Source organism: Papaver somniferum, unplaced genomic scaffold (genome assembly GCF_003573695.1).
Source record: "Papaver somniferum cultivar HN1 unplaced genomic scaffold, ASM357369v1 unplaced-scaffold_125, whole genome shotgun sequence".
NCBI lineage: Eukaryota > Viridiplantae > Streptophyta > Magnoliopsida > Ranunculales > Papaveraceae > Papaver > Papaver somniferum.
This window is the reverse complement of record NW_020621603.1, coordinates 2,660,903-2,674,544: the sequence shown is the minus strand read 5'-3', so window position 1 is coordinate 2,674,544 and position 13,642 is coordinate 2,660,903. Positions and strand designations below refer to the sequence as shown.

General features: G+C 35.2%; 1 protein-coding gene across 1 annotated transcript; it reads right to left on the bottom strand.

Moving 5' to 3' along the window:
* Positions 1-8,286: 8,286 nt before the first annotated feature.
* Positions 8,287-11,713, bottom strand: LOC113331518 (ferredoxin-thioredoxin reductase catalytic chain, chloroplastic-like). The gene is made up of 6 exons (XM_026578229.1): positions 11,474-11,713; positions 10,829-10,941; positions 9,637-9,686; positions 9,435-9,506; positions 9,029-9,089; positions 8,287-8,553 (listed from the first exon to the last, which is right to left on the bottom strand). The coding sequence occupies exons 1-6, from the start codon at positions 11,562-11,564 to the stop codon at positions 8,509-8,511; spliced, it is 432 nt and encodes a 143-aa protein (XP_026434014.1). The 5' UTR covers positions 11,565-11,713; the 3' UTR covers positions 8,287-8,508.
* Between the last annotated feature and the right edge of the window lie 1,929 nt (positions 11,714-13,642).

The window sequence follows — 13,642 nt, the reverse complement described above, 5'->3', positions numbered from 1 at the left end:
GTCCAGTCGCACTAAAATTATGAGATAATGAGTTAGGATTTTAGGACATGGAATGGAAGAACGAAAAGGAAATGATTAGGGCGTTAAATGAGATATAAATTACTCATCACACACACAGGCGTGAGTGCTCAAAAGGTATACAATATCATTGAAAACTACCGATAAAATTTTGTGTTCTTAAGAACAGGTAGAGCGTCAGCTCCAAAACAGAAATCAATAGAAAAGGAGCAAACCCAGATTTGATTCATGAATATGTTTCACGGTTCAGTTTATAAGAACATGATTGAAAGGTCACGAAGATTACTTGGATAATCTAACAGACAAAAATCATTCAAAAGAGTAAGGTAGGAAAACTGGAACCTTTATGATACACTTTCGAATCTCCATCCTGTATCATCACCCTGCATTAAAAAGAGAAAAAAATGATTCTAAAGCAAAGAGAACAGAGAGTGAGAGGACTGTGTAGAGGGTGCGGTGGAAGAGAAACTCATAAGTTAGGGTTTGAACTCCATGAATAGTTTGCTCACCTGCTGCATTAAAAAGAGAAAAAAATAATTCTAAAGCAAAGAGAACAGAGAGTGAGAGGACTGTGTAGAGGGTGCGGTGGAAGAGAAACTCATAAGTTAGGGTTTGAAAAGAAGGGTTTGAACTCCATGAATAGTTTTCTCACCCATTACGTATGCGGCAAAAAAAAAATTCCGAAAATATTTCAAAACACTCAATTTCTATTGGTAGGAAAACTGGAACCTTTATGATACACTTTTGAATCTCCATCCTGTATTATCACGTGCTGCATTAAAAAGAGAAAAAAATAATTCTAAAGCAAAGAGAATAGAGAGTGAGAGGACTGTGTAGAGGGTGCGGTGGAAGAGAAACTCATAAGTTAGGGTTTGAACTCCATGAATAGTTTGCTCACCTGCTGCATTAAAAAGAGAAAAAAATAATTCTAAAGCAAAGAGAACAGAGAGTGAGAGGACTGTGTAGAGGGTGCGGTGGAAGAGAAACTCATAAGTTAGGGTTTGAAAAGAAGGGTTTGAACTCCATGAATAGTTTGCTCACCCATTACGTATGCGGCAAAAAAAAAATTCCGAAAATATTTCAAAACACTCAATTTCTATTGGTAGGAAAACTGGAACCTTTATGATACACTTTCGAATCTCCACCACCCATCTTTGGGTGGTGGCAGATTATTTGTCCAGCTTAGCTGCATATCGGAGTAACAATTTGGATTTCGAAACCAAACATACTAAAGAGACAGGATGTAATAATCTGTAACGGCAGTACCGAGATTAAGTTCATTTAGAGTACCAAGTGAACATCTGGAGAAACAGAAGAGCTAATTGTTTCATTTAGGGAGGGTTATCATATAAAATTAACTACCACAGAAATGTAGAATGGGAATAAAATCTGAAGTCAAATTCAAGGGGTAACTGCATTTGCGAACTGAGGAGCTAAAAAACCACGCTCAAGAAAATGTCAAGAAATATAATTGCTTTTAAATGCATCTAAAATATCGAATGGCGTGAACTGAGATTAGGAATAACATTGACATTTGATCTTAAACACATGACAGAGATGCAAAATCAAATACCAAGCAATCCAATAATTACCTCTAATACATGGAAAAATATTGAATACTTGAACTGATCGTTGTGGTAACGCCTATAATATTAACTTTTTCACTAGTGTCCAATATGGATTAAGCATATGATAAGAAAGAGTTCGTTCCACAGGAGGTTATTATTGTTATTCGGTTTCAAATTCTTAGGTAACTAGGGAGAATTTTTCAGATTGTATGAAAGTAAAATAGGTGGAAGCAAAGTAAATATAATAATTGAATATAATCAGTGTTGAGAATATTGGTCAAGGGGTTGTATCATTCACAACAACATGCACTTTCATCAATAACCAGAATTTGTAATTTAATCTCTCATTTATCAAAAGTCCTAGGATATCTTGTGTTAGAGCATAGCTCGGTTGAACTCACCAAGCGTTGATATGTCAAGTTTGGTTGTCATATTTAGTGTGTCAAAACTCATCTAAAATCACTTGATTTTAAACTAGAGTCAACTTCGTTTAGGTTAGACTAGAAAGTCTATGAATGTTAATATATACAAGTATTACTCCGACGACCTGAAGAATGTGAAGAAGAAGCGAACTACAATGACAACATCATTCTTCCTCTTGAGGTTAGTGATATTGACTTGAACTGTTTCATTCCCAACGTATATTTCAAGTCGTGCTATATTGAAAACATAACTTCGAAGCAGTATATACTGTACATATTGTATAATACTCTAGTGATGTGACACGGTCATATTTGTATGATCATAGTATTAGGGAATTAGACTACGAAGTATAACGCCTATCTTTTGAACTTCGTAGATATGACATCGACATAATCTTGCATATACTGTTATGATTATGTGAATGGGTTATGGTGAAGATTTCATCCTAGGAAACAATGTTTTACATTTGTTTAAAGGAAGTACATTCATGAACTTGTTTTATGAATCGAAAGGGAATTCGTTAGGATTATTGGTACGGCTATTCATTGCAAATCTTTGGATTACCAATATTATGAGATGGTAAAACCGATCATAAATTTGTTATGTATCTTGCTAAAACTAATCACAAGTGTCTGACTTATGATTTGGTATGACTAGTTTTTATTAATTAGTGCAACCGACCCTAAGTAACCACCATGAGATGGTATGATCGATATTTGTAATTGGTGTGACTGATCCTAGTAATTGGTGTGACTTATCACAGAGTGTCGTGTAATCGATACTTGTAATTGGTAACTGGTCCTGGTAATTGGTGTAACCGATCCTGGTAAATGGTGTGACCGATCACAAGCAATACTATGAGAATATGGTAACTGGTCCTAGTAATTGATGTAACCGATCCTGGTAACTGATGTAATCGGTCCTGGTAACTTGTATGACCGATCACAAGTACTTCCATATTAAGGTATAACCGATCCTAGTGATTGGTAGAACCGATTGAACCCATGTATGTGATTTGATATTTGACCAATCACATAGTTATCTTGGAATACAGGTGAACCAATTCTAAACTTATTTGGAAGTGTGGTATAACCGATTCCAAGAATGTAAATCCATGTAAATATGAATAAGGATGTACAGTGAAAGGATGTCAACATACTTTGAACACGTACTCTTATCATTTATTGTTCAAAGATATTCCTTAGTTCTCAAGGAGATCTTGTGCCAAAATAAATTGAGAATCTTTTAATTAAGGTTTTTTTTGTATGCTTTAGTTACCAGGAATTAAATGCATATCTCTAGAGAACAAAAATTAGTAATGTGCATTTACTAATTGGAGCTTTTATATTGAGAGATTTCGGAAATTTTGGACAAGCATTTATTGGAATTAGGAAAACCGAATTTTGCTATTCATTGCATATCTTTAGAATATTTTCAGTTTTAGAAATTCCTTGGTGTCTAAACATCCTTGGTCTATAAATACCTAAGTTTGCATTTCTAGAAAACTATCCTAAGAGCCAGGGAAACTTTATTCTTGATATAGTCTCATGGAAAGAAAAAAAATGGCTCTTAGACTGCAAGATACTTAACTTGGACCCATGCTGCAGTTCTATTATACAGATACATTTGTATTTTTCTCTAGCTTATAGTGCTACCCCTTGTTCTGTCCAGTCGCACTAAAATTATGAGATAATGAGTTAGGATTTTAGGACATGGAATGGAAGAACGAAAAGGAAATGATTAGGGCGTTAAATGAGATATAAATTACTCATCACACACACAGGCGTGAGTGCTCAAAAGGTATACAATATCATTGAAAACTACCGATAAAATTTTGTGTTCTTAAGAACAGGTAGAGCGTCAGCTCCAAAACAGAAATCAATAGAAAAGGAGCAAACCCAGATTTGATTCATGAATATGTTTCACGGTTCAGTTTATAAGAACATGATTGAAAGGTCACGAAGATTACTTGGATAATCTAACAGACAAAAATCATTCAAAAGAGTAAGGTAGGAAAACTGGAACCTTTATGATACACTTTCGAATCTCCATCCTGTATCATCACCCTGCATTAAAAAGAGAAAAAAATGATTCTAAAGCAAAGAGAACAGAGAGTGAGAGGACTGTGTAGAGGGTGCGGTGGAAGAGAAACTCATAAGTTAGGGTTTGAACTCCATGAATAGTTTGCTCACCTGCTGCATTAAAAAGAGAAAAAAATAATTCTAAAGCAAAGAGAACAGAGAGTGAGAGGACTGTGTAGAGGGTGCGGTGGAAGAGAAACTCATAAGTTAGGGTTTGAAAAGAAGGGTTTGAACTCCATGAATAGTTTTCTCACCCATTACGTATGCGGCAAAAAAAAAATTCCGAAAATATTTCAAAACACTCAATTTCTATTGGTAGGAAAACTGGAACCTTTATGATACACTTTTGAATCTCCATCCTGTATTATCACGTGCTGCATTAAAAAGAGAAAAAAATAATTCTAAAGCAAAGAGAATAGAGAGTGAGAGGACTGTGTAGAGGGTGCGGTGGAAGAGAAACTCATAAGTTAGGGTTTGAACTCCATGAATAGTTTGCTCACCTGCTGCATTAAAAAGAGAAAAAAATAATTCTAAAGCAAAGAGAACAGAGAGTGAGAGGACTGTGTAGAGGGTGCGGTGGAAGAGAAACTCATAAGTTAGGGTTTGAAAAGAAGGGTTTGAACTCCATGAATAGTTGTCTCACCCATTACGTATGCGGCAAAAAAAAAATCCGAAAATATTTCAAAACACTCAATTTCTATTGGTAGGAAAACTGGAACCTTTATGATACACTTTCGAATCTCCACCACCCATCTTTGGGTGGTGGCAGATTATTTGTCCAGCTTAGCTGCATATCGGAGTAACAATTTGGATTTCGAAACCAAACATACTAAAGAGACAGGATGTAATAATCTGTAACGGCAGTACCGACTTTAAGTTCATTTAGAGTACCAAGTGAATAGCTGGAGAAACAGAAGAGCTAATTGTTTCATTTAGGGAGGGTTATCAAATAAAATTAACTACCACAGAAATGTAGAATGGGAATAAAACCTGAAGTCAAATTCAAGGGGTAACTGCATTTGCGAACTGAGGAGCTAAAAAACCACGCTCAAGAAAATGTCAAGAAATATAATTGCTTTTAAATGCATCTAAAATATCGAATGGCGTGAACTGAGATTAGGAATAACATTGACATTTGATCTTAAACACATGACAGAGATGCAAAATCAAATACCAAGCAATCCAATAATTACCTCTAATACATGGAAAAATATTGAATACTTGGACTGATCGTTGTGGTAACGCCTATAATATTCACTTTTTCACTAGTGTCTAATATGGATTAAGCATATGATAAGAAAGAGTTCGTTCCACATGAGGTTATTATTGTTATTCAGTTTCAAATTCTTAGGTAACTAGGGAGAATTTTTCAGATTGTATGAAAGTAAAATAGGTGGAAGCAAAGTAAATATAATAATTGAATATAATCAGTGTTGAGAATATTGGTCAAGGGGTTGTATCATTCACAACAACATGCACTTTCATCAATAACCAGAATTTGTAATTTAATCTCTCATTTATCAAAAGTCCTAGGATATCTTGTGTTAGAGCATAGCTCGGTTGAACTCACCAAGCGTTGATATGTCAAGTTTGGTTGTCATATTTAGTGTGTCAAAACTCATCTAAAGTCACTTGATTTTAAACTAGAGTCAACTTCGTTTAGGTTAGACTAGAAAGTCTATGAATGTTAAGATATACAAGTATTACTCCGACGACCTGAAGAATGTGAAGAAGAAGCGAACTACAATGACAACATCATTCTTCCTCTTGAGGTTAGTGATATTGACTTGAACTGTTTCATTCCTAACGTATATTTCAAGTCGTGCTATATTGAATACATAACTGCGAAGCAGTATATACTATACATATTGTATAATACTCTAGTGATGTGACACGGTCATATTTGTATGATCATAGTATTAGGGAATTAGACTACGAAGTATAACGCCTATCTTTTGAACTTCGTAGATATGACATCGACATAATCTTGCATATACTGTTATGATTATGTGAATGGGTTATGGTGAAGATTTCATCCTAGGAAACAATGTTTTACATTTGTTTAAAGGAAGTACATTCATGAACTTGTTTTATGAATCGAAAGGGAATTCGTTAGGATTATTGGTACGGCTATTCATTGCAAATCTTTGGATTACCAATATTATGAGATGGTAAAACCGATCATAAATTTGTTATGTATCTTGCTAAAACTAATCACAAGTGTCTGACTTATGATTTGGTATGACTAGTTTTTATTAATTAGTGTAACCGACCCTAAGTAACCACCATGAGATGGTATGATCGATATTTGTAATTGGTGTGACTGATCCTAGTAATTGGTGTGACCGATCACAGAGTGTCGTGTAATCGATACTTGTAATTGGTAACTGGTCCTGGTAATTGGTGTAACCGATCCTGGTAAATGGTGTGACCGATCACAAGCAATACTATGAGAATATGGTAACTGGTCCTAGTAATTGATGTAACCGATCCTGGTAACTGATGTAATCGGTCCTGGTAACTTGTATGACCGATCACAAGTACTTCCATATTAAGGTATAACCGATCCTAGTGATTGGTAGAACCGATTGAACCCATGTATGTGATTTGATATTTGATCAATCACATAGTTATCTTGGAATACCGGTGAACCAATTCTAAACTTATTTGGAAGTGTGGTATAACCGATTCCAAGAATGTAAATCCATGTAAATATGAATAAGGATGTACAGTGAAAGGATGTCAACATACTTTGAACACGTACTCTTATCATTTATTGTTCAAAGATATTCCTTAGTTCTCAAGGAGATCCTGTGCCAAAATAAATTGAGAATCTTTTAATTAAGGTTTTTTTTGTATGCTTTAGTTACCAGGCATTAATTGCATATCTCTAGAGAACAAAAATTAGTAATGTGCATTTACTAATTGGAGCTTTTATATTGAGAGATTTCGGAAATTTTGGACAAGCATTTATTGGAATTAGGAAAACCGAATTTTGCTATTCATTGCATATCTTGAGAATATTTTCAGTTTTAGAAATTCCTTGGTGTCTAAACATCCTTGGTCTATAAATACCTAAGTTTGCATTTCTAGAAAACTATCCTAAGAGCCAGGGAAACTTTATTCTTGATATAGTCTCATGGAAAAAAAAAAAATGGCTCTTAAACTGCAAGATACTTAACTTGGACCCATGTTGCAGTTCTATTATACAGATACATTTGTATTTTTCTCTAGCTTATAGTGCTACCCCTTGTTCTGTCCAGTCGCACTAAAATTATGAGATAATGAGTTAGGATTTTAGGACATGGAATGGAAGAACGAAAAGGAAATGATTAGGGAATTAAATGAGATATAAATTACTCATCACACACACAGGCGTGAGTGCTCAAAAGGCATACAATATCATTGAAAACTACCGATAAAATTTTGTGTTCTTAAGAACAGGTAGAGCGTCAGCTCCAAAACAGAAATCAATAGAAAAGGAGCAAACCCAGATTTGATTCATGAATATGTTTCACGGTTCAGTTTATAAGAACATGATTGAAAGGTCACGAAGATTACTTGGATAATCTAACAGACAAAAATCATTCAAAAGAATAAGGTAGGAAAACTGGAACCTTTATGATACACTTTCGAATCTCCATCCTGTATCATCACCTGCTGCATTAAAAAGAGAAAAAAATAATTCTAAAGCAAAGAGAACAGAGAGTGAGAGGACTGTGTAGAGGGTGCGGTGGAAGAGAAACTCATAAGTTAGGGTTTGAACTCCATGAATAGTTTGCTCACCTGCTGCATTAAAAAGAGAAAAAAATAATTCTAAAGCAAAGAGAACAGAGAGTGAGAGGACTGTGTAGAGGGTGCGGTGGAAGAGAAACTCATAAGTTAGGGTTTGAAAAGAAGGGTTTGAACTCCATGAATAGTTTGCTCACCCATTACGTATGCGGCAAAAAAAAAAAATTCCGAAAATATTTCAAAACACTCAATTTCTATTGGTAAGGGGCCAGGAGCTCTACAATTCAAGCTTTTGGCCTAACTTTCAACGTGAGGCCAGCATTTTCCACTCAAATTATATATAAAATGTCTTTATACACCACTCTTATTAAAACATGAACCATAGATTGTTTAGCTGAACCAGAATATACGAGTTGCAAAAATGAAAGGGACAAAGATGCACCATTGAGATTGAACTATAAGGAGAATTTAATCTTAAGAAAAGAAAAACGAGAATTTAACTATTCATCTTTCATATGCAAGCAACGTGTATTTTATATGATCAGTGCCAAACACAGCGCAATACAAAGAGACTGAAGGGCAGGAAACAAGAGTTACAGAAATTTCAACAATATATGCTCAATGATTAGTATGAACAAGTGAGCAAGTAAGAACTGCTCAAATAAGTGGACTTCGATGCACTATAATTACATTTTTGATGTTGATTCCTTGATTTCCTCGATGGTGATAGTCTGCATTGCCGGAAACACAGTAAAATGTGAGGGCAAAGAAAATCAACCTTCCATGGTATCTATAAAACCACAAACTACAACAGTTGTACTGTTTAATCCTAGGTGCTAAATTATGTTAGTTATTGAGCAGACTATTGACCCTCGATATGAAATATCCGAGAAGAGAGGAAACTATGTCAAACACTACGAATCTGAACTGCAAAAAAGGGTCAGAAGGTGATCATGCCTTTTCCTCCAGCCTAACTCCTAAGAACCGCTAGAAATTTAAAACGAAAGATTACTACATTAATAAGCAAACAAACCAAAATGACCAAAAGGTCCAAAGGTCATTTAACCTCAAGGGAAATGTTCATATGTTACATGTTACTGGTCAGTAGGCATGCAGGAACATTCCCCATAACTATCCAGAGTTGGGAAACACTCTTTTAGTGTTTTACTGAGTGAGGACATATGACTGTGGGGTTTGTAGGATTACCTGATCCTGTCCAGCAAAATCATTATCAGGAGTGAGGAAAAGCATGCAGTGACACTCCTTCCTGTTGAAAGCATATTGAACAAATACATTAAACCATAGAAGATTAAATGCTACATTGCATAACTCAGATGACTTCATGAACTTATATACGTAGAGTTGTAAAGCTGCATTTATTGTTAAAATCAGGAATGCTTAACAAAATATCAAATCCTTGTCTATTTTTATTTGTAGATAGAAACATTAATTACCCATTCGTGAAGAAAATTATTAAAAAAAAGCTGAGTGCAGAAGAGGCATCTAACATACACAAGCTACTACTTCACGGCAATGCTTCGATGATAATAAAATAAAATAAAAATCTCAATCACATAGAGTGGTTCCAATTCAAACTGAAATATGAATCTACCTTTCCCTCATGGGAACACATGGGCAGTTCCAGAATCCCTGTCCTGCCTCTGCAGCTTTGTCGTCATAGTGCCTGCAATATTAGAGTATGAGCTCGTAAAAGAACGTACAATCTGGACACTGTCAACACAAGGATAACGAGAGAGAGGGGGGGAAGAATTGATCAATTTTATGAATGAACTTTTATATGAAGAAACATATACCTGCACGGGCAAAGTGGAGCTCCAAGTGAATCTTTATGGTCTGCTAGTCCCTGTTTGAATTGCAGAGTGAATTGCTCGTATATAAAGTAATCTTGAATACATATTCAACGGAAACAGGGAAGATTCTGTAAAGAATTCAGAAGGTAGGAGCTATCAATTCTGAATCCAAAACCAATGAAAAATTACAACACAGGAGCAATCAAGAACTAAATCTGCCCACTCTGTAGTCCTCGTAGCAGAGTGAACTTATCCACCCATCTTTCTGTTGTATGTATGTCGGTGAGGTAAGTTCCGAATTGGATTAATTCATGGCAGGGTCAAGGTTCCTATTTTTTTCTTTCTAAGGCATTCTTGACAACAAAATTTCAGTGATATATACTTTGGCTGGAGATGTTAATCCCAAATAAATAATGCCACAAAGTAGCATTACATTGTGGCTGACATTGTTATAAGTAGGCATATAATATAACAAAATTAGCCAAAATTCATAACCAATTTTACTAAGGCTAATACAGAACGTGTAAAAAATTCTGAAAGAAAATATTGAGCCAAATTGAAAATTAAAGGAGAAACACGCTAAGAATTTGAAACCCTCTTTAAAGTTCGACTTATTCTTTTGCAGAGCTATCTCAGCCCATGAATGACAGATAAGAATTTAAATAATAAACCTAACTCCATATTAGAATCTGTAATCATTTTGGTAATTAGATTTTAAGTTACAATGTAAGCCAAGTTAATGTTGATCCGTGATATCATGCACCTAGAATCGATATACTATAGGCTTGTTGAATTGTTGGTTGTCCTAGTGTGCAAGCTGAGGATCTCTTCACATAAGAAGTTGGACAGGTATGATATAGGACGGAGATGAGACTCAGCTGCCGTATGCTTCTCATGAAGTTCTTTTTTCCTTTTTTAATTGCAAGTAGGTAAGAACATACTTTGTAATCACAAAGGGGAAACCTACGGCATGCTGGATAGTAAGGCTACTTGTTGGAAACATCAGATTGCTTGCAAGTTGAGTCTAGGTACTAAACTGCCCGAGAAGATGGTCAGGGAAATCTTACTATTTTGGAAATCATATAGAAGCAATAAATAGTGAAATAATTAAGTTAACATGAATCAAGAACAATATGATATAAGAACACTCTCTGTTGTGTAACAAGAACGCCAAACTATTTCACAATTGGATTACCTTAATGACGACAGATGTAACTCCTTTATCAACACAGAAATATGTTCCTGAGCGACGAGCATACTGCTCGGAGAACTTCCTCATTATTTCAACAGATTTATCTGTGGGTTCCGCTGCAACAAAATGAAGAAAAAAAAATCATGTTCAACCAACTATGCTTACAACTCAACAGAGAACTAAAGAAGGCACCAGTCTATGCTAACAAATCATGTTTAATGTGTTTCTCTTATTGTGCTTATTTACTTAACAAGCTCTATTGTTTTTTCTTTGAATATTCCCATCACAGACTCCTTTCTTGTCTACCAACACATGAAATTAATCCGATCATAGTATCATCTTTCTAGCAATTGAATATTAGGTTTCTACTTTTCATTCATCCAAAAAAAGGTTTATTCTCAGAACTCATTTTCTTTTCCTAATTGAGCCTTCTTCCAACTCATGACCTCTTTTCTGCTAGTATCAAAGCAAAGGTAGTCCTTGATGTTTGTCCCTCTACCACCAGTCTGAGCTAGTCTACCAATCTCCACATAAACAGTTTTTATTCATTATTCAAGCAGATTTTAACTGGTATAATCATCAATTGGGCGAAAATGAATACGAGATAATAAAAATTAGGGAAAAAGAACAACGTAACAAGAATATTACCTTTAGCTCGGATTACATGGCTGATACGTTTAGTTGGAGCTGTGAAGGTCAGTGGAATGCCCACACTATAATGCGCGGCTTGTAGATTCATGCTGCTGATTAATTTTTGCTGTTGGTTTAGAAATCTAGGGTTACACAATTAGATTTGAGCTTCACTCGTTAGGTGAATTGAATTGATGATATAAGTTATTAATTTGTTGACCACAGAGAGAAAGAGAGTAAAATGATAATTAAAAAAAATCTAGACACTCCTTATCAGTTTTCAACCATAAACGTCTAAATCTGTGTCAGTTGACGCGCGCGTGGTTTGTTGTCAGTCGAGATTTAAGTTTTCAGCTTGAATGTGTCTTTCTTATACGTACGCGGCTATGTGCCGACTGAGTGCTGACTCGACTATCTTACCCATTTGGATAGAGTTAGGCCTAGGTATGGCAAAACATGAGATTTGGCATATATGCACCCACTATGGGTATGCCAAATTCATATGCCTATATGCCAGTTCTTGCATATAGGCATATGAGACAGAGTTTCCATCGAGCGACAAAGACTTCATTGCCCGATGGTCATTTCATCGCCCGATGGTCATTCCATCGCTCGGTGGTCAATCCATCGTTGTCGACAGTCAAGATAGCGCCCGACCATATGATTAACGCTTACTGCTGCATCATCCAACGACTGGAATTTTCTACCTCTATAAATACCAAATTCAAACTCATTTTAACTCACACCAGAATTTCTAAATCTTTATAGAATTTCTCAATTTCTCAATCTTTTTCAAATCTAAAACTCTCTGTATTTTCTTGTGAAATGGATTCACAAACTCAAAGTCAAGGCAAAGCAAGAAAAACCCGAGTCTGTGGTGCAAAATACAGCATGGCAGAAGATGAATGCATTTGTCGTAATTATGTTTATTTTACCCAAGATTGTATCCAAGGTGCACAACAACAGGGTCTCACAATGTGGGATAACATATTTAAGAAATGTTATGAACAAACCATGAACATCAATGGTCGTGATGCAAAAGGATTGTCAGAACACTTCATTGTAATCAACCGGGAAGTGGCCGTTTATGTTGCATTAATAATGCAAGCCAACAGAAAAGGCAAGGACAGTGGTAAGACTTATGCTGATTTTGAAAGAGATGTTCGTACAGATTGTCAAAGAAAACATGAAAAGGGATTTGGTTTTGAAAGTTGTTACTATATTTTGAAGGTGTTGAACAAATATAATCCAGAATACTTTCCAAATCAGCAACAAGTACCTGAAAGGTCACCATATAATTCTTCTCCCTCAACACCAAATTCTTCACCATATTCACCAGGTCCATCAAATTCTTCACCAGATACCCAAACAAGCTCAAATGTCAACAACGTTTTCAATAATTATGCTGAGGGTAGTAGTAATGGAAAACTTCCAGGGAGGAACGCCGCAAATCTGGCTAAAAAATTAGCTCTAGAAGGGGGGAGTTCCGGAGGATTTAACATGGCGGAGTTTATGGAACATCAAAAGACCGTCGAGAAGCAAAGATCAGTTGATAGGAAATTTCAAAACCGAAAGAGTAAGAAAAGTCGTCTTTCCCAAGAAAAATTTGGGTTTGACTATGACAAGCATAACATTCTTCAGGCTAACACTTCAATTACGAATTCCCAGCAAAAACGTGTATGGCAAATCGAATTTGACAGGATTCAAGCACAGATTGAAAAACAAGCTGGATTTACTAACAATCAACCCGATGATGAGGATGATGGTGATGATGTTGATGATGAGTATGATGTAGTAGTTCCTCTAGATGATTAAGTTATGTATGAGTTTAAGTTTCAATGTGTGCGTTTAAGTTTTTATGTGCTTTTTCTTAAGTTTAAGTTTTTATGTTTAGTTTAAATTTTAATGTAAGTTTCTTTCCAATTAATCAATTAGAATTATCTTTTAATTAAGTTTTTCCTCATTTAACAATAACTTTAAAAAATAACATTACATCTTAAGAAAAAAATAACATTACAACTTAAGAAAAAAATAACAATACAACATAACTTAAATAACAATAACCTAATAAATAACTAAAAAAGGAAAAAAATCATCTTCCATGATCTGTCCAAAGATTCAATCTCAGATCATCTTTTAATTGTTCATACAAATTTCGGTTCCGAATGTAGTTAGTCATTTGACCAT

Bases quoted from the DNA above. Each gene is read 5' to 3' on its own strand.
- LOC113331518 (XM_026578229.1), bottom strand. From the start codon at position 11,564: ATGAATCTACAAGCCGCGCATTATAGTGTGGGCATTCCACTGACCTTC. The intron at 9,507-9,636 runs GTATATGTTTCT...CTAATATTGCAG, and splicing joins GCTCCACTTTGCCCGTGCAG to GCACTATGACGACAAAGCTG. The intron at 8,554-9,028 runs GTAATCCTACAA...CCGGCAATGCAG, and splicing joins ATTTTGCTGGACAGGATCAG to ACTATCACCATCGAGGAAAT.